General features: G+C 33.5%; 3 protein-coding genes across 5 annotated transcripts; 2 read left to right on the forward strand and 1 right to left on the reverse strand.

Annotated features, from left to right (window-relative positions):
* Nucleotides 1-1,536: 1,536 nt before the first annotated feature.
* On the forward strand, nt 1,537-5,737 carry LOC106409873 (cyclin-J18). 2 transcript variants are annotated; one of them, XM_013850424.3, is made up of 9 exons: nt 1,541-1,770; nt 1,867-1,943; nt 2,444-2,546; nt 2,640-2,738; nt 2,827-2,844; nt 2,934-3,004; nt 3,127-3,253; nt 3,341-3,401; nt 5,457-5,737. In XM_013850424.3, the coding sequence occupies exons 1-9, from the start codon at nt 1,708-1,710 to the stop codon at nt 5,543-5,545; spliced, it is 708 nt and encodes a 235-aa protein (XP_013705878.1). In that variant the 5' UTR covers nt 1,541-1,707; the 3' UTR covers nt 5,546-5,737. The 2 variants fall into 2 exon arrangements, with proteins under 2 accessions (XP_048619634.1, XP_013705878.1); XM_048763677.1 differs by lacking the exon at nt 5,457-5,737 and having other exon boundaries at nt 1,537-1,770; nt 3,341-3,690.
* Nucleotides 5,738-12,437: 6,700 nt separating this feature from the next.
* On the forward strand, nt 12,438-16,438 carry LOC106410843 (65-kDa microtubule-associated protein 6). 2 transcript variants are annotated; one of them, XM_013851466.3, is made up of 12 exons: nt 12,438-12,846; nt 13,545-13,748; nt 13,834-14,103; nt 14,188-14,403; nt 14,481-14,636; nt 14,722-14,881; nt 14,959-15,110; nt 15,203-15,290; nt 15,363-15,436; nt 15,512-15,586; nt 15,669-16,044; nt 16,125-16,438. In XM_013851466.3, exons 1-11 carry the CDS (start codon nt 12,769-12,771, stop codon nt 16,020-16,022), a joined length of 1,827 nt encoding a protein of 608 aa, XP_013706920.1. In that variant the 5' UTR covers nt 12,438-12,768; the 3' UTR covers nt 16,023-16,044; nt 16,125-16,438. The 2 variants fall into 2 exon arrangements, with proteins under 2 accessions (XP_013706920.1, XP_013706921.1); XM_013851467.3 differs by lacking the exon at nt 12,438-12,846 and adding an exon at nt 13,004-13,100.
* Nucleotides 16,439-17,070: 632 nt separating this feature from the next.
* Nucleotides 17,071-18,151, reverse strand: BNAC07G21380D. The gene is made up of 3 exons (XM_013849953.3): nt 17,954-18,151; nt 17,690-17,848; nt 17,071-17,604 (listed from the first exon to the last, which is right to left on the reverse strand). The coding sequence occupies exons 1-3, from the start codon at nt 17,969-17,971 to the stop codon at nt 17,353-17,355; spliced, it is 429 nt and encodes a 142-aa protein (XP_013705407.1). The 5' UTR covers nt 17,972-18,151; the 3' UTR covers nt 17,071-17,352.
* Between the last annotated feature and the right edge of the window lie 1,844 nt (nt 18,152-19,995).

Raw genomic sequence — 19,995 nt, forward strand, 5'->3', positions numbered from 1 at the left:
GACCTAACCTGAGTCGCCTTTTTTTGCTTGCGCATAAGGCGCGTCACTTATCTTTACTTTTAGATACTATTTTTACTATAGTTATGTAGTTAGATCATGATTAACCCGGAGTTTTTAGGATGAGGTTATTAACGGAAGTTAAGAAACAACTTCCATTAAAAACCCCACTTTAAGAACTCTGGATTAATCATGGCCTAAGCCATGCATATAAAACTAAATGGACTTTAGGAAATTACGTGAAACATTTTTCGTTTAAACACGTACGTAACGAAAAGGCGCGGTAGACAGGGTTGGACACTTGGACCTATAAGAATATGTTCCACACACAGACACATGTGACGTGTGGCGTATGCTAACTTGGTCCTTATACGAATTCGACGGATACATGAGATATTTTGGTATTTGGAGAGTGGAATTATATATGAAAATATTGTAACGAGTATTTTTGTTGGTCATCATGGGATTTAAATAGTTCTATAAAATCAAGATAGTCAGATATCGATGTTTGCATCTCCACCATATGAATTGCCATACCGAGCCAAGCGGAATCTTGCGTCGACCCATACCACACCATTGTTGTCATGATATTCAATTATTGATATATTTTTGTTCATGTTTTTTTTTTCTTTTTCTCTTAATAAATAAAATCCAGCTAGACATCAATACAAAAATATAATAATCCAAAAGTCATGTGAGAGCCTGATGAAAACATCCAAAATTTCAATTATTTGTACATCCTCTACCTATACATATTAGTATACATCTAAGTACACATTAGATTGGGACCACGCCGTGATACGCAAATTAGTGATGTGCAAATTAAAAAAATATCAAACTAATGGATAATATATAATTATTATATGCATATTAATTAGGTTAAAATTATTTTTAAAATTATGATTTAATTTTTGATAAGAAATTAATTAAAATAAAATGAATTCTAAATACCATATTGCTTAAAGTTAAATATAACTGATGAAATAATTTGTTTTGATCAAATAACTGATGAAATAATTTTTTTTATGAATTTTACCAAAAAAAAGGATTTATAACCTTTAAAAACAAGTTTACATTAAAAGAAATCTTATAACGTCAACTATTTTAAATTTTTCTTAAAAGTATTTTTCTACATGTGTTAAAATAAACCATAAATTCTGTTTAGTTTGATTTCAAATTCTGTCACGTATTTGTGTTAATGAAAACGTGTTCTTCTTTTTTTCTTTTGACCATCAATTTTGTGGTAGTCAACCAGTGGCAGAGCTAGAAACAAAATATTGGGGGAAAGAAACAAATTTCAACGGGGCAACAACAGCTGAGTAATGAAACTTTGGTGATTTAACTAACAATTTTGATAAATATTAATTTTGTTGGGGGCAGCTGCCCCCCCCCCCCCCTTCTCCACTAACAACTATATGCATCCAATTTTCGTTCAGTTGAATGATTTAGTTTATATTGCTTGTACTTTCCATGTTTGATTTCAGTAGTGCGATTTGAATACCAATAAATACAAAATTGAATCTCATCAATAAAACTCGCGATCACTGAAAAGAAAACCATCCATTGGGTCACTTAATGGGCCAAGGCCCACATCTAAGGTTCGTGTCGAAATCATGATACTAAAACTAAAAGTTTTCAGGACTCGGAGTTTCGGCGCCATTAAAGACGTTCAAAAGTTTCATCAGAGAGCTCTAAAATCAGAAGGGGGAGATGTCTACAGAGATCGCTCATCTGCGACGGAGGTTGGTCGAGTTCACGATTCAGTGTACTACTGTAAGTTAATCTTCTTCTCGATCAATACATATTATGTTAACTCTTCGTCTCTATTGATTTTGATTTTGCTGTGGATCTGATTTTGCACGATGAAAGCATCTCGAACTTCCTCCGATCGTTAAATACTCAGCACTATCGCTCTTCTTCGATCGGTTTCGTCCGTCTGTTGTCAGGTATTGCGATTTTTCTCCCTCAGATGCTTCTCGATTTGAGTTGTTATTAGTGATTTCGATTGATGTTTAGGGTCTAGTGACGAAAACGGTTAACAATCTAGGTCTACTTGCGATTCAGATACTCTAGATTTGGATTAGTGATCATTTCATCGTAGTTGCAAGCATGACTCGGTCTTGAGATTTTTGAGGCTTGAAAGAATAACGGATTGAGAGCTAAATGATCAATAACTATATTTCTCTTAATCAATATTGGGGTTGAATGATCTATACATATGAACCATTTAAATTTTGGGAACCGAGGCGAATAATTTGTCTCGTTATGATCATGACCGGCTTTGATTGTGAGATATCCTCTTCTGCATTTGGGCTTTAAGTCGCGTTGTATGATAACAGAGATTCAGTTTTCAGAGTATGGGGAAAATATAGGTATCATGTCATGTTTGTTATTCTCTTCTTCTATGGATGTCTCTTTGAAGCTTCTTGATCCCTTGGTAAAGCAGGTTCTTACAGAAGAAGAAGAAAGCAGAACACTGGCTATTGCAACCGTTGACTGAAAGCAATCTGCAGCTGTTTGTGTTAATCTCCATATGGATCTCGTGCAAAGTGTGTCTACCTTCTTTACTTCTGCTAGTGTTTGTGTGGGTGTGTTGTTCTCTTCTGTTGAATGTGACTAGAGCTGAATTGTTGCTGCTACAGATGCACTGTTCCCGGGGTTTATCGGTTCAAAGTCTGAAATCCTTGGGTGATAATATGATCACAGAGCAGCTCTTCACTGTTCGGGATTTCATGGAAGCAGTAAGATACTTATGAAAAGCTTGAAATTGTGACTGAATGTGTTAGATGATTTGAATTTTTTTCATTGAGTTATGAGGTTCGTTGGCAGGAACTAGTTTTTCTGAAGGTAACCATTGTACGCTTGGGGGTGTTGTTTACGCTATAGAAGCTCATCCCAACTTATTGTCTGCCTTCGTAATTTAACATGAGAAGCAGGTGATGAAATTCGAGATTGGCACTTTAAATATAGCTTATACACTGCTTGATGACCTTTTTATCCATTTCAAGTAAGTTGTTTTCATCCTTATCTAGTATCTAACTTCTTTAAGCTTCTACTTAAAACTAAAAGAATTGTGCTTGTTACTTGTTCTTAGTATCTAACTCCTAAACCATATTTGTCTACTAATAGGGAAGTTGCAAAGGTTGGAGAACTTTTGAACTTCGAAGCATGTATGGATATGATGGATCTTCTTTACGAGAAGGAGGAGACGTCCGTTCTTTATCATTCTTCCACATCTTTGGCTGCTTCCATTTTGGTTACTTAATTGCTCTATTTATTCCTTAATTGGTGAAATCATATAATATCAATCATGAAACGAAACTGTGTTTTCTCTTGACGACAGGTCTCTTCTTACATAATAACCGTGCCTAAACAACAGTGGGAGTTCCCTATTCTCCCATGGGGTAAGCATTCTTCTTTCTGCTATTTCCATCAAAAGCATTTATCGATGATAGATTTATCAAGTCATAGGGTATTGAACAAGTTAGAAATAAGTTATACCATATAGGATCGCTAAGGGCCAAATATTCACCTTTTTGACTACTCTGCATTTCAGCATCACGCAAAAGAAGAATACATTGTTGTTCCCACTTCAAGTCTTCTTCATCTTTCCCTTTAGACCCGGACATTGTATGATGTTCCTCAACTTAATACCTGTAATAATTATGATTATGAGCCATCAAGGTTGACTTACTGAGCTCTGACCACCGGCCATATACGGTTTACGGACCAGTCAAATCTTTGTGGCCCTTCAACTTTTTTGCTAAACCTAATGTATCTCTGGTCTGGGCCTCCCAAATATTGTACTGGACCGTATAGACTATAGATATAGATACAGTAAAGTCAGTAGTTCAATAGTCAGCATTTCCTTTTTCCCATTGAAAAAACAAACCTCATTCTCATGGAGTTATAGCTGTAATACACTCACACACACACACACAAAAAGAAGAAAGAAGAAAAGTCTATTTTTAATTTATTTCATAGGGTCCCTCTCCAAAATGATTGAGAGAGACATGCTTTGAGAGAGAAAGTAGATCTCACTTGGGTTTCGGCCGGCGGAAGGCGCGTGAACGCGCGTACCGTCGCCGGAGCCCATCATCTTTCTGTCTTCTTGGTCCGGCTGTGGTCCTCTCCCCATCATCTTCAGCAACCGCTTTGTCTGAACTCTGGCTCATCACCACCCGTGGTGTCTTCGTTCTTGGAGTGAAGATGCGATTGTCTCGAGTTGTCGGCGAGGTGAGGACGTTCGTAGGATGGGTTTCGTTTCCGGGAGATGGGGGCTTTCACAGATCCGTCGACGCCGGCTCTAGTTACCGCGGGGTGGAAGTTTCTTTTGCTTCACCGTCGTCGGCTCAAGTTCTCGGGAGGTGAAGGCTACCTCAGCTTCTCGTCGCCGGCTTCAGGTTTTTTAGTTTCTTGTTATTCTGGTTTGGGGTTCCGCTGTTGGATCGGGTTTGTTCTTGGTTGTCGTTCTAGTTTCGATGCGGTGAAGCGTACGCCTTGTCGGATGAGCTCTCGAAGAGAGATGATGCTCTCCGACGGGTAGATAGAGTTTGGAAGAACTGAGATGGTTTCGAAGGAGGCTCGGTGGTTTCGGAGCTCCGACGAAAGTAAGTTGTGGTGAGGTGATTCCGGTGGTGTTTCGAGACGGCGGCGGTCAAGTCGAGGCAGATGCGATGCGTGTCGGTCTGATGGTTGAGATGCATCCACGTGTCCCGCTGTCGGCCTCCTTGACGTGTGGGTCGAGTCAGCGTTTCACCGGTCTAGTGTTTGGGCCGCCGGCCCATGTAATGGTTTCGTTTTTAGTTTTTTGCTTGTGGGCCTCGGTCATCCGTTTATGTATTTGGGCTTTTGGCTGTGTATGGGCTCGGCCCAATCTATTTATTAAAAATCAACCGGTTGGAAAAAAAAACAAAAAAAGGGTCCCTCTCCAAAATTTATTTTTCTTCATTTATGGAGTCTACACCACATTGTCTGGAAATTTTCTTTCTCTATATTACCCTTTTTCAGTTTTCATGGTAACGAACATGATAATTTTCAACATACTACTAAATTCTTGAAGAGATGATTTATGTCTTAATCATTCACCTACTCATTTTTTTATATACACATGTACATGTAGATAGATCCATGTGGCCTGAGCCTTTACTATAAAGTTTAAAATGTTAGGCCTATCTTATTTGTAGGGACCATTTTAGGAAAACTAGAAAGAAGTAGAATGAGGTTTCTAAGGTTAGGAGACGGTAGGCACTAGACATGGTTTTGTTCTGCTTCTGTGTTATATACTTATATGACTCTGTTATGTCTCTTGCTGACTATAGTAGATAATAAGACAATACAAATTTAAGACTTGCAGGCAATGATGATCTTAATTATTATGATTAAGGGATATATAATTCTTCATTTCATTAATATTACAGGACCCTACTTGGATTTACCATTTTGTTTGTTTCTGGCAGTTAAAATGGTGACAAATAAGGAAGAAAGAGAGGTGGTGGAGCTTGTTGGATACATACTTTCCCATGTCCTTTACCCTCACCCTTCCTAACACCTTAAACCCTACAGGTACACGCATCTCTGGTTCCTTCTTATCTACTTCGTTTTGTTAAAAACATATTTTTGAGCAACTGTAGATATAATCAAAATATGTGTATATATGACGATACAAAGACATGTAGGGTCTATCTATATACACACGTTATATAGTATATACGCATCATATAGGCATTTTCCTACTTTAGTTTTTAATTCTCTTATACATCGTTACAAAATTCCACTCACGTTTTTGGTCCAAACGTCTGACATTTCATTTCGTGGACTTGTAGAACTGTAAAAGAAATGATTAGTCGGAATAAAACTTTAATTGAAAAAAAAACTGTAAATGAAAAGGCATTTAAATTGTTAATTAAAACACATTTTGATACGGTAAACCATCTTTACTCTATTTTTTATCCTAAAATAGAGTAACTCTATAATAGAATTTGAATTTACTCTAATTGTACTCTATTTTAAAGTAGAAAATAGAGTGATGAACAAAAAAAACAAGTTACTCTATACTTAGAGCATCTCCAATCCATCCCTATATTTGCCTCTATATGCTATAATAGAGTAAAATCTACTCCATCCCACATCTATTTCTTCTTCTAAATTAGAGATTGCTATTTTCTCTTCTAAGAGCATCTCCAATGTACACATCTATAATTTTCTCTAAAATAGAGATCTCCATTATAGAGTTCTTCTATTTCAGAGGAAAATATAGAGGAAAATTATTTTTTCTCTATATTTAGAGGTGTAAATAGATATAGATATTCTTTCCTATAAATAGAGAAACTCTATTATAAAGATTGTTAGAATATTATTCAAAGGAAATCGATGGACAAGGAATTTGTTGATTTTATTGCTGGTTGCTTCAAATATCAGATGGTGAAGATAACCGATTCCAAGAGTTTTTAAGTTGATTCAAAAATATCAAAGATAAAAAAAATATCATTTCCCATTTCATAATGCATTAATTGATTATTTATGAGAAAAATATAATAATAATGATGGTTAGATAATGTCTACTTTGTTTTATTATTCTTGTTTAATGTTTTCTGTTATAAAATCTTTAAATTAAATAATATTTCACTTTTATGAAAAATTTTCAAAAGATATAATAAAGAGAAAAAGACAAAAATAGCACTAAATCAGGTTTTTGTTCCCAAACTAGCACTCAAGGTCAAAAGTCACAAAAATAGCACTTAATGTTTTATCAAAAGTCACAAACTTAGGGTTTAGAGTTAAAGGGTGAGGTTTAGGATTTAGGGTTTAGGGTTTAGGGTTTAGAGTTTAGGATTTAGGGTTTAGGGTTTAGGGTTTAGGGTTTAGGGTTTAGGGTTTAGGGTTTAGAATTTAGGGTTTAGGGTTTAGAGTTTAGGGTTTAAGGTTTAAGGTTTAGAGTTTAGAGTTTAGGGTTTAGAGTTGAGAAATGAGGTTTTGGGGATAAGATTTCAAATTTTGAAAAATAAAAAAATTAAAATTTTTAAAAGATAAAATGTTATTTTGGTCATTTTAGTTTTTGAGTGCTATTTTTGTGATATAAACTTAGAAAGGTTCTATTTTGGAGATTTGCCCAATAACGAATGAGTTAATTTTCAACATTTATAAGTTAAAGGGTGTTAATTGTAAAATAAAAAAAAATCTTTTAAAAATATTCTTTTTAGAGGAGAAAATAGAGGAATACATTAGAGACAAACCCACCTCTATTATAGAAGAAAAAATAGAAAAACACTTTTGAGATGGTCTTAGAGTAAACTTATTTTTCACTCTATTATAGAGTGAGAAATATAGTACAATTAGATCATTTTTTACTTTAAACTTTATTTTAGAATGAAAAATAGAGTGAGGTTGGAAATGCTTTAATAGTCTAATATAACTATATGATTGGTTCCTGGCAAAAAAAAACTAGGAAAATATGGTAAAGAAGTTTCTATCACTCCTGTATTTTGTAACGTTTTATGAAATTAACTAGTATACTTCCCGTATTGCGTACGGATAAAAAATGATAAATGTTCCAGTTTCATTATACACTGGTGTAAAATATCAATTATGAATTGTTTGTTAAGATATTTTATTTTCTATTTATAAAAAGGAATTTGACTCTAGTTTCCCTATTTATACATATTTTAAAAACATGTTGATTTGGCAAATAAACAAAGAAATATGCATTTGTTATTCAAGTAGCTTTTTAACAGAATTCACAAAAAATAATGATATTATATAGGTGGTATCTTCGTAACTTTTATTTTATTAGTGCTAATAAATAAATAAATATCAATTAGAAATAAACCATGCAAAAATACGGTACTTAAAACTTCACTAAAAAGGTTAAGTAAAATAGAATACTTAAACATATAATTTCTTTTTTTGATGATAGTTTTTCAGCGTGTGAGATTTGTTGCTCATTTTTAAGAATTGCATCAGTCAAATCATTAGCTCCTGATACTATTTCTTCAATTATGCAAAGACTACAAAAAGATAAATAGAGATATTTGAACAATATATTAAGAGACAGGAAAATTTAGATATATCCATTTTGCCTCATCTCGATTATAGAATTTTGAAAAAACTATAACTTTTAGACTGTCGATGCCTTTGTAGAGGTTTGATAAATAATAGTCGCAGTCAGGTTGGCAGCACTGCATGCTCTTATCAGGTTTGTGGATTAGGGAAGAGAGACTGTATCTTTTTATAAAGAAAAAAACATTAAACGTTCATAGAATTATCTCAGACAAATATAAATAGTTAAATAGAGGTTAGTTATTTTTAAAGTGCTGTTAATGGTGATTGTGGGTTGTTGAAAACTAACCGATGGAGAAGAAAATATTTACTTTTGGTAAATATTTAAAATCAAACGTAATGCATGAGGTTTGGTCTTTTCCTTTTTGATTTTGCTAAATATTTTTTTTTTAAAATTATCTGGTAAAATATTATCGGTTAAGTGATTTGTGCTTTAGTATATAAGAGATAATATAAATACACGGATAGGTCGATCGTTATACATACTGATACTACCATGTGGATCTATGCTTCACAAGGCAATGACGGTTGCGATGCGACATACCAGGCATGTGAGTTACTACATATCCACTTCATTCCATATAAAATACTTATTTTCACCTGCATAAATGTGCTAATTTATTAACTCCTAAATGATATTGGTACTCTAACTCTGCATATTTGTACTTACTGTACCACATTAGATTTTGTCTTCTCCAAATATCCTCGAATAATTAGTAGTATCACTAACTGTTAAATCTCACCAACATAAAGGACAAGTAACTAATGATGACAAAAGAAAAGACACAAAACTGTGAAAATAAAGGGAGAGAGAGAGATTTCACTTGGCAATGTATAGATTTTTTTTGTTTGTGAGCCTCCTGAAGAGAATTCTAACTCCACGCTAATATGACACTGACCCAAAAGTGAGCTGTGTTATAGTATAACTTTAAATTAAAATAAAAAAAAATTTCTGTAATAACTATTTTTAAGTTTTTATCACAAAATAGTTTTTAACGAAGAAAATGATTAAGGAGGTGTATTGAATCTAAAATTTGAAGTGATTTGATTTTTGATGAGTTTTCAAATGATTGTAGAAAAATCTGAGAATTTGGTGTGATTTTTGTTAAATAACTCTAGAATTTCATATAAAACACTTTAGAAACACTTAAAGCATTTTAAAATTTCTAACTTAAATTTTGTTCAATAACAGTTGATTTTGGAGTGTATTATAAAATAACAAGTTCAATAACACTAGATTTCAAAGTATTTTTTTAATCCATATTTGAATAACATTGGATTTGTCATTTTAATACAAATCACTTCAAACTCCAAATTGAATACACCCCCTAAAATAAGTTTTATTAAAGAGTAAAAATGTATTTATGCCCTAATATTAACTAATCTAGATTTAGGATTTAGAATCAAGGAGTGGAGTTTTGGGTATATGGTTTCAAATTTTTTTTTAAAAATAATAATAATAATTTCAAAATAAAATGGCTATTTTGATTATTTTCTTTTTTGATGGTTATTTTTATGACAAAAAGTTAAAAAGTTATTTGAGAAAATTGTCCTTAAAATAACTATTTGACCTTTTCGAATTTTTGAATTAGCGTTTATTTTGATTTTCAAACAACCAATAATTTAGGATCGTTGAGTTGTGAATTGGGTGTGCCACATTGATTATCATATCCAACGACTAGATAAGTATATGATTAGAAGTAATGATTAGATGCTTAATCCTAGTGGCATCCTGAGGGGTTTAGCATAATATTATAGTGATTTAATACCCCTTAACAATGTTAAGTTTCATCATCAATTTTAATAGTTTACTGTTTCTGTTTCATTATATATTTACTATGTATAATGAATCATGTGATTTGCTCAAAAAAAAAAAAAAACAAAAAATGAATCATGTGATTAACTAATTAGCTACGTTTCTTTCTTTGATAAAAACCTTTTAAAGTGATAATATGTTTCTTCGTAATCGTATCACGACTGTATCCAGCACGACGTTGACTTTTCATACTCAGTTTCTCACACATGCGTATTAAATTGGGAGATACATAAACCGAAAAGAAGAAAAAAAATCAAATGTTCCAGTAAAGATTATGGATGTGGTTCTGTTTTCTTTTTTTTTTTTGACCAAATGTGGTTCTGTTTTTTAATAAAATAATTCAAAACATATTATTAAAGATACGTAGATGCTAACGGCCGAACACTATATTTTCTTTTATTTTTACACTAAAATAGAGTTACTTTATATAGAATGAAATATTATGGATGTGGTTCTGTTTTTAATAAAATAATTCAAAACATATTATTGTTTTCTTACTCTAAATAAATAATGTTGTAAAAAAACTCTAAATAAATAGCGTTCTATTAGAGATTACTCTATATTTCATTCTATTATAGAGTAAGTCTATTATAGACTAAACCATTGGAAAAAATCCAACTCTATAATAAAGTTACTCTATTCTCTATTTTAGTGTAAAATATAGAGAAAAAAATAGTGTTCTATTGGAGATGGTCTTGCTACTCTAAAATACTTAGTGATAAAAAAGAATGCTTCATGAGTTTCTTTTAATAGTTCTTACATATATTACTCCTATATTTGCTAAATGAATATAATATATACATACATATAACGCCAAGCATTTTGATTAGTTGGTATGGAGAGCAATAATAATGTTAGGATAGGAATGGGATAGGTAACTAACAAAAGTTGCTGATTAGCATTCGAAAAAGAACTTCGACTTTCTTGATGAAACTCATGGAGGAGAAGAGCGGCAATTAGCCATGGGACAGATCCAGATATTTGAGAAATTTATGGTATCCGGATTTGGATCCGGATCCGTGGATTTAATATCCAGATCCGGATTTCAAATATCTGTCTCTATATTCTATTACCCGCGGATATCCGTCTCTATATTCTATTACATGCGGATATCCGGAGCCGGTCCAGATCCGTAAAAATAATTAAAAATAATAATTTTTTTTCAATACTAAATTTTTTAAAATAATACATAAATTAAATATTTATATAAGATTTATAAATATATATATATATATATGTCTATAATATTGTAAAAACTAAAATATTATATTATAAAATTAATTTATGTAATATATAAGATATAAGTAGTAATGAAATTTAAAAATTTAATGGGTTTTAAAAATACGGATCCGGATCCGGATATCCGGACTTAAAAATTAAGATATCCGTATCCAGATTCGGTTTGGACGGATCCAAGATTTTACTATTTGGATCCGGACACATCCGGATATCCGAATATTTTATTTTCGGAGAGGATCTAAGATTTAATAACTCTCAGGCCTAGCGGCAATGAGTGACCTGATTAGCATCTTTCTTGTTATGAAGGGGTTACTATAGACCACCCGTTTGATCAGACCTGATTAGCATCTTTCTTGTTATCAAGGGGGTACGTATAATATCATTATCATCTTTAATTAAACAAGAGTTAATATCCAATAGTAACAATAAACAGTGACACCTGTCCTCCTCGTCTTCTTTTTGTTAGGTTGTTTTTCTTTTGATTATTATTGTTTGGCCTTTATAAGGTTTATGCAAAATACCCTAGATAGGAACAGTTTTTTATCCGGAAACTATTTATGACACCCAAATATAATTACTACAACCAATTAGTAAAAGTTATCTAGAGTATGTATGTACTATTTGATTCCGAAGACAATGTGCAACATTCGAAATATGGATATCTAATCAATATTCTAAAAAGTTTGAGATATAATGTTTACATTAACAAACTAAATAACAGTATAATACTGACAACAAATCTCTGACTTAATTAGTTAGTGGTAGACCCTATCCAATATTGTCTAAACAAATTTTTAAACGCTGCTTTTATGCATGGAATATTAAATTGTACATTATATTATAACTTGTCCACTTTTATTTTTCTTTTTCTATCAACAACTTGTCTACCTACTTTGCCAAAGGAATTAGCTACCCCAGATTCGTAAAAATATCATATTATAGAAAACATATTCAGTAAAGAATCGTATATTTTAAACATAAAACAAAATGTTATCGTAAAGAATAGACTTCACCGTCAAAACACAGCTACTTATGTCAGTGACTCTTCTTCTATCATCACTACACGACATAAATTCTAACTCACTCTTCACGTAACTCGCGTGACACTCACTCTTCAATTTTAATTGGAGCATATATTCCACGCGCAATTAATTAGTCACGCGCTTGTCGTCTGGCGCCACTCATTCGCACCGTACCCGTCGTCGGTCTTTACGCCAATCTAACGTATTTTGCCGCGAAAGAGAACAGTATATTATAAATATAACATTAATAAATAAATGAATAATGTCGAATAATGTAAAATTCGATTTAAAAAGAAGGTCATTATTGTTTTTTTTCTTTTTGTTTTAAATCTTCTCTGTTACTTGCTACCTGTTCTTTCTCTCTATCTTCATTCTCCTTTTTGAGCTTAAATCAGCAAATTGTTATCTTTCTTTCTCTACTTTGCTTCTGTGAATTGGTTTTTCTTTCTTCTGGAAAGTAATGAGTGGCTTTTATAGTTCATAATGTTTCCCTCATCTTGAAAGCTTCAAATCTGGTTCTTGTGTCTGCAAAGTAGTTGTGTTCTGTTTTTTCTTTCTTCAGTTGAGCACCCATTTTTGCGAAATCAAAAAACTCTTTTGTGGTTGCTTCAAGATCCTGAAAATCTGGTGAAAAAAATGCTGGAAGTTGGAAATTTCAATGCCCTCTTTTTCCAAACAAACACTACTTGTAATAATCTTCTCCGAGAGCTTCAGGTTCCTTCTTCTTCCTCTTTATCCTTTCTGTTAATTTTTATTTTTTATTTTAGATTTTCTTGATGATGACGGTTTATGGAAAAGAATGTCACTGTTTGTTTTACATCCAAAAGGGGGTAAAGGATGAATCTTTTGGTCATAATGAGTTCTCAGTAGAGACAATTTTAATTTTTAACTGAACTAGTCTTTTTTTGTTCATCATCTTTGTTTTCCAAACAAACACTACTTGTAATAATCTTCTCCGAGAGCTTCAGGTTCCTTCTTCTTCCTCTTTATCCTTTCTGTTAATTTTTATTTTTTATTTTAGATTTTCTTGATGATGACGGTTTATGGAAAAGAATGTCACTGTTTGTTTTACATCCAAAAGGGGGTAAAGGATGAATCTTTTGGTCATAATGAGTTCTCAGTAGAGACAATTTTAATTTTTAACTGAACTAGTCTTTTTTTGTTTTCATCATCTTTTTCTTCTCTAGGTCAAAGGGTTCCTGTGAATTTTGACTAAACATGCCTCTTTGTTTCTTTAATTTGTAGTCACTATCCCGGTTTTACCGCAATTTTCTGGATTTTTTCATTACTCTACATGTAACTGTTGATGTTTTTATTTTAAGAGCTCTTGTACTAAAATTTCTCTGTTAGTTGTCTTGTTTAGAGGCTAATTTCATGAGTTAAAAAAATAGTTTTTTGGGTGTATGAAACAGCAAATATGGGTTGAAATTGGTGAGAGTGAGGCAGAGAAAGACAAGATGCTGATGGAATTGGAGAAAGAATGTCTTCAAATCTATCAAAGAAAGGTTGACGAGGCTGCAAATTCTAAGGCACGGCTTCATCAGTCTGTTGCAGCTATAGAAGCTGAAGTTGCTTCTCTAATGGCTGCTCTTGGAGTCTTAAACATCAACTCACCGGTACCACCTATCTTCATGATAAATTTTGATTGTCCTTCCAACTATGTTAGCTCATTCCAATTGATCTTTGTGTTTTGATACTCAGATAAAAATGGATAAAAGCTCAAAATCATTGAAAGAAAAGCTTGCAGCTGTGACCCCTCTAGTTGAGGAGTTGAGGATTCAGAAAGAGGAGAGGATGAAGCAGTTTTCTGACATAAAGGCCCAAATCGAGAAGATCAGTGGAGAGATTTCAGGATACAGTGAACATCTCAACAAGGGCATGATCAGTTCCTTGACTCTCGAAGAACAAGACTTGACTCTCAGAAAACTCAACGAGTATCAAACACATCTCCGCACGCTTCAAAAGGAAAAGGTGAACAGCTTTTATCACGTATTCATAACACCCAACGAACAACAAAGTTTCTTACAAACCCTGATCTATGTTCTTTTCATGCAGTCTGATCGCCTCAACAAAGTCTTGGGCTATGTCAACGAGGTGCACACTCTTTGCGGTGTTCTGGGAGTTGACTTTAGTCAGACGGTTTGTGAGGTTCATCCGAGCTTGCATAGGACAGACCACGAGCAGTCTACAAACATTAGTGATAACACACTTGAAGGACTAGACAACATGATTCAGAAGCTAAAAACCGAAAGAAGAGCTCGGTTTCAAAAGGTATGGCTTCTGCTTTATATACCTGTTTACACTATTATTATTCTTCATAAGTTGATTTCCTACTTCCAAATGTGCAGCTGAAGGATGTAGTGGCTTCGCTTTTCGAGCTATGGAATCTAATGGACACACCGCAAGAAGAGAGAACTAAATTTGGAAGAGTTACTTATGTTGTGAGATCATCTGAATCTAAAAACACTGAGCCAGGCATCCTTTCCACCGAGACAATTGAACAGGTTCTGTAGGATCACTTTTGTTATCCTACATTCACGTCTTTAGTCTCATTCTTGATCTGAGTCTGTGTTTTTACTTTTACAATAGGTGTCTGCGGAAGTGGAGAGTCTGAGTAAACTGAAAGCTAGCAAAATGAAGGAACTTGTGATGAAACGGAGGTCTGAGTTGGAGGATCTTTGCAGAATAACTCACATTCAACCTGATACAAGCACTTCAGCTGAGAAATCAAGTGCACTAATAGATTCTGGTATAAAAAAAGTGATTGAGCTTTTTGGTTTTGAACCCTCTTGTCAATATCCTTTTGTTTTACCATGTTTCTTTCAGGGTTAGTGGACCCTTCGGAGCTTCTTGCAAAGATAGAAATGCATATAAACAAGATCAAAGACGAAGCACAGAGCCGTAAAGACATCATGGACAGAATTGACCGTTGGCTCTCTGCATGTGAAGAGGAAAACTGGTTGGAAGAATATAATCTGGTATGAGACTCTGAAAGCTTGAAACCCCCACAAAAAGAAAATGGATTCTTTGATGATGTATGTATTTTAAAGATTCTTTCTTTGGTTTCCAGGATGAGAACAGGTATAGCGCTGGAAGAGGTGGACATGTAAACCTCAAGCGTGCAGAACGAGCCAGGGTTACAATCAATAAGATCCCAGGTATTTTCCACCATTCGCATTATTTTGTGGAATGAATAATCTCTCATTCCTCTGTATGTTGTTATTCTGCAGCAATGGTTGACAATCTTATCAAGAAAACGCTAGTTTGGGAAGAGGAAACGCAGAAGTCATTTCTCTATGATGGTGTAAGTTACCACTCTTCTAAAGAACATTAACACAACTAAAGTCTTTTCTCTGATTCTTGTGATTACATTCTATAGGTTCGGTTGGTTAATATACTAGAAGACTATAAACTGACAAGGAAACAACAAGAAGAGGAAAAGAAAAGATACCGGGTTTGTCATTATAAAAACACTCTGAGAATTTTCTAATTTGCTTGTCTGTGTAAAAAAAAAGTTTTATATGTCCTTGTGGCAGGACCAAAAGAAGAGGCAGGATCTCTTACTAACCCAAAGGGAATCCATATATGGATCAAAACCGAGTCCAAGAAGAAGCAGCAGCTTCAGAAAGCCCAATGGTTACAGCATCAGCAATGGTAATGGTTCAATGCCTCCCACGCCTCGCAGAAGCTCGGTAGGGACAACAACACCTGATCTTCTTCTGACACCGAGATCTTACTCTGGTCACCATCGCCAAAACGGGTATTTCAAAGAAGTTAGGAGACTCACTTCCACTCCATTAAACTATGTGGCCATTCAGAAGGAAGATACTGCTTCTACTACTTACACATCGATTTATAGCTCTGAGCCAGACTCACCTCTCCAAGGCTGACTTTGACTCTCCTTTCGCACTGGTAAGTAGAACAGATCAAAACTTGTTTAGCTCTTAACATGCTTTTATTAAAGTGATTTTTTAAAATTATTGTTAATGCAGAGATTGATGTTTAGAAGTTGGATATATGTGGTTAAGGATTTGTGGAGTAATCTTAATAATGATGTTACCGTAAAGAAGAAGTCAGTGATGGGGATGAAGATGCAGACTTGTGAATACAGATAAGGTGACTTGACTTGTTTAGGAGATATGGAGAGACAACGAATATAAATAAAATAAAACTGTATCTGTAACTCTTTTTAATCTTTCAGTGAGAAAAATACTATTTTTGCCGTGTGAAAGTGCGTGTGTGTGTGTACGTATTTGTGTATATAAAATATACGTATTTTTTTGAGATGTGAAGCTTTGTTTTTTTATTTGTGGGGTCTTAGTAGTGCTTTTCATACTGAATCATTGCGTTTTTGGATTATCTCGAATCTGTTGGATTGCAAGTGAATTGAGTTGTTAATTTTCTCTTTATTTTCTTAATATATATACTTATATTTTAAAATGTCAACAAAATAGTGAGTTAGAAAATACACGAAATACTGTATAAAATAATTGTATGCAACTCATTGTCGCTACACATACACAATTATCTTTCTTTCTTTTTTTAACTTTTGTGTAAACGATCAAGAATATAAAATTTTCTCCTTTATCCGTATAGACATCTACATGACAAATTATACTTTATTGTAACATTTTACACCGTTTTGTGATTTAACGATTTGTATAGATACTGGTTGCACTAGATGAACAGTTTTATTATCGCAAACCGATTTGATCAAGTTCCTGAAAACAAGTCCTGTGTGTTTTCACTCTTATTTACTTTTTTTAAAACAACTCTTATTTAGTTCTATGTATAGTTGTATACACTTTTATCAAACAACACCACCACCTTCTCTCCTCTTGGTCTTACTAACACAGAATTTTTCAAATTACCAGTCATATATTTTCCAAAGGCTGTGACAGAAACTAAAGTATGGCGCATTTAAACCCATATTTGGACTTCATACAACATGGGCCATTAGTATAATAGTGATTGAAACCGGAAAGCCCAAATTTAACATTCGGCCTCGCATTTACATACACGAAAATAGAAAATTTTATATCTTCGAACCGTACCTAACCGGGCCGGTTTACACCGAATAATAATATAAGACGTATACCGAAAACTTGGTATAACGACGATCTACGTTAAATTCAACTAAAACTTAAAGCAATCGCAGGCGAAAAAAGAAATCTTCACGATCCGCCACCGTGAAAACAACTCAAAGGTTTTTTCTTTTTTTCACGGCTCGAACTCGTGAACTTGTCGAAAAACACGGTAGATTGTTGTGGCAGTGGATCTTCGAGATGTGGTTTCTTCCTCATCGTGAGTCGATGTGGAGAACATAGATCTCGTGAAGAAACTGCTGTCTCCTTCGACAAACGAGTTGCGTCTCTTCCTTACGTTACGGACATGACGTGGAGGTGGATAAACCTGAGTTTCGCAGCTGGCTCTGTGTTTAACCCAGCCCGGTTTGGTTTTCTCCGTTGAATTCTTGACAGTAAAAATGAATTTTCACTATCAACTGAGAAACTTGGTTTAGTTTCAAGAGTAAGGGCTTTCAAAAGACAAAACTTACGTGGATGAGAGCAGATGAGATTGGTACGGGACATTTAACCGGACGATCTTCTTCTTCCGGTTCAACTGGATGCTCAACGGGACAAAACTCGGCTTCGAGTTGGTTGTTCTCTTCATCGTATTCCATCAACACTACCTCCTCCACACTTTCTGGTTTGACCTAACGAAACCAAAGAAAACAAGAGAAATTAACATTTCGTAAAATGATGAAAGCAAAGGGTTTGAGAGAGGAAGTAAAGCTTTGTTTAAGAAAAAAAAAACTCACTGGGGGAAGGAAGTCCATTAGCTTCGTGAGATGAAGGAGTTGAGAGAGGAGAGGCTTGTGAATGTGAGAGAGTTGGGTGTTTAAAAGGGTAAAAAAAAGAAGAGAAAGTGAGGAGGTAAAAATAGATAATTAAAAGTTGGTCTTGCATGAAAAGGAGGGATTTTTTAACCCCACAGTGAAAAAAGATGTGAGGCAGAAAAAGATTCCTTAACCTCCCACTATTTTTTCTTTGCTTTTTAGGTCCCATCTTCATGTAATTCAAATGGTGTATGGGTAATAAAACTTTCTGTAGATTGGTTTACTTATAGCAATCGGTGCCAAACTCTACGACATGAGATGTGTAAACCGAGTGTATAAAATAAATTATCAAATTTAAATTAAAAAATGAAAGTGTAATCCCAATTGTATTTATAAAATTATTTAGGTCACACTGACAATATTTGTCAAATAACAATCACAATATCCAAGAGTTAATTTAATATTATGTACATTTTTCTGTTAATGTTAAATATGCAATTCAACATTATGTATATGTTTCTGCACATCAAAACTAATGTCGTTTGATGTATTTATATAAATTACATCACTGCTATTATTTATTTGTTTCAAGGTCTAAAAAGAAGAATTCAAAGAACTACTATATATTATATACGCTTTCCTGCTTTTATAAAAAGGAGATGCTATCTTTCTTTGAAAATCTGAACAATATTTCGCTTTGTTTCATGTCTTACTTTTTTTTCTTCTTTCCCTTTTAGGGTGTGAAGAAGATTGGTGATGTAGAGAAAGCTATCGCTCGTATTCTGTTAAATTAAAATTATATACTAGCTTACACAGAAAATAGATAAAGCCGGCCGTTATGGGGAAAGCATGAGGTCGACCACTTTACTTTACTCAACAAGCCGTTTTCTGTATGGACATAGAAAAGCAATCTTACTAAAAATACACAACTCCAGTCTATGCAAATGACGATATATACGTACTTAAATTATTAGCGCGCGTAGTATAATCAGCCTTGTAGTTATAATAGAAAAAAATGGTAGAGAAATATGCTAACTTATAATGATTTTGATTTAATCAAATAGGCAACTTCTTTTTTGGACATCCACATACGACATTTATTGATATATACAACTTCATACGGTAAGGACACGTTTCATTTGAATAACTATACGAGCATAATAACAGTGAGGTTCATATTAAATCATTTACAGAAAAAATCATACTTACATTTAAATGGAATATTTATAGCTATTCGAAATAATAGAACTGCTATTCGAAATAAAATTGCTATTATTATTTCACTTATTATTAATGATAATACAAATACGTATGTAAAAAGATTTGTATAGAGTTTGTAGATTTCAGGACCGACCATGGTCATCACCTACTACCAAGTCGACATCATCAAATAGTTGAGTGATTGAATTATGGCTAATGTGTATTTTAATTGGTTTCTAGGATTAATAAAAAAACTTTTAAAATATGAAGTCTGTAAAGATTTTTGCGCCTGTGAGTGAACTCATGTTTGGATAGAGACCGCGATCCATTGCTGATATGTGAAATGACAATCTGTCCTTTGATATGTTGTTACCGGTTGTCCAGTTCTCAGGAAATGGGCCTAAAGCATAGTGGGCGAATTGCTGACATACAAGATTTCATTTAGATTAACCGAGTGATTAACATAAAAACTAGTTCTATGAACTGGTGAAATCGGTGTTCAAAAAAAAAAAAAATGAACTGGTGAAATCTAGAGAACAAAATGAAAAGGTATCTAGAGGTTACATACGAGTAAATTAGAAAATACAGGAGTTAGTTCCAAATAACGTAGGCAACTTTTAGCTTATGTAAATCCTTTATCCTTAGATTTATGTATTTCCGTAGAGTTCCCTCATTTGTAATTAGATGTATTATATTATTTGAAAATAATGAACAATTCTCTCAAATATTCTATTTTAAAGTTTTTATCACAAAAATAATTTTTAAAGAGAGAAACAATCAAAGACGTTTCATTAAAGAGACACAAGAATCTTTTATCTCTTGAT

The sequence above is a fragment of the Brassica napus genome, chromosome C7 (genome assembly GCF_020379485.1).
Source record: "Brassica napus cultivar Da-Ae chromosome C7, Da-Ae, whole genome shotgun sequence".
NCBI lineage: Eukaryota > Viridiplantae > Streptophyta > Magnoliopsida > Brassicales > Brassicaceae > Brassica > Brassica napus.

Excerpts from the sequence above, each read along its gene's own strand:
- LOC106409873 (XM_048763677.1), top strand. The coding sequence starts at position 1,708 with ATGTCTACAGAGATCGCTCATCTGCGACGGAGGTTGGTCGAGTTCACG. Across the intron at positions 1,771-1,866 it reads TCACGATTCAGTGTACTACT|CATCTCGAACTTCCTCCGAT; the intron begins GTAAGTTAATCT and ends GCACGATGAAAG. Across the intron at positions 3,254-3,340 it reads CTTTGGCTGCTTCCATTTTG|GTCTCTTCTTACATAATAAC; the intron begins GTTACTTAATTG and ends TCTTGACGACAG.
- LOC106410843 (XM_013851466.3), top strand. The coding sequence starts at position 12,769 with ATGCTGGAAGTTGGAAATTTCAATGCCCTCTTTTTCCAAACAAACACT. Across the intron at positions 15,291-15,362 it reads TACAATCAATAAGATCCCAG|CAATGGTTGACAATCTTATC; the intron begins GTATTTTCCACC and ends GTTATTCTGCAG. Across the intron at positions 15,587-15,668 it reads AGGAAAAGAAAAGATACCGG|GACCAAAAGAAGAGGCAGGA; the intron begins GTTTGTCATTAT and ends TCCTTGTGGCAG.
- BNAC07G21380D (XM_013849953.3), bottom strand. Across the intron at positions 17,605-17,689 it reads TCTCATCTGCTCTCATCCAC|AATTCAACGGAGAAAACCAA; the intron begins GTAAGTTTTGTC and ends TTTACTGTCAAG.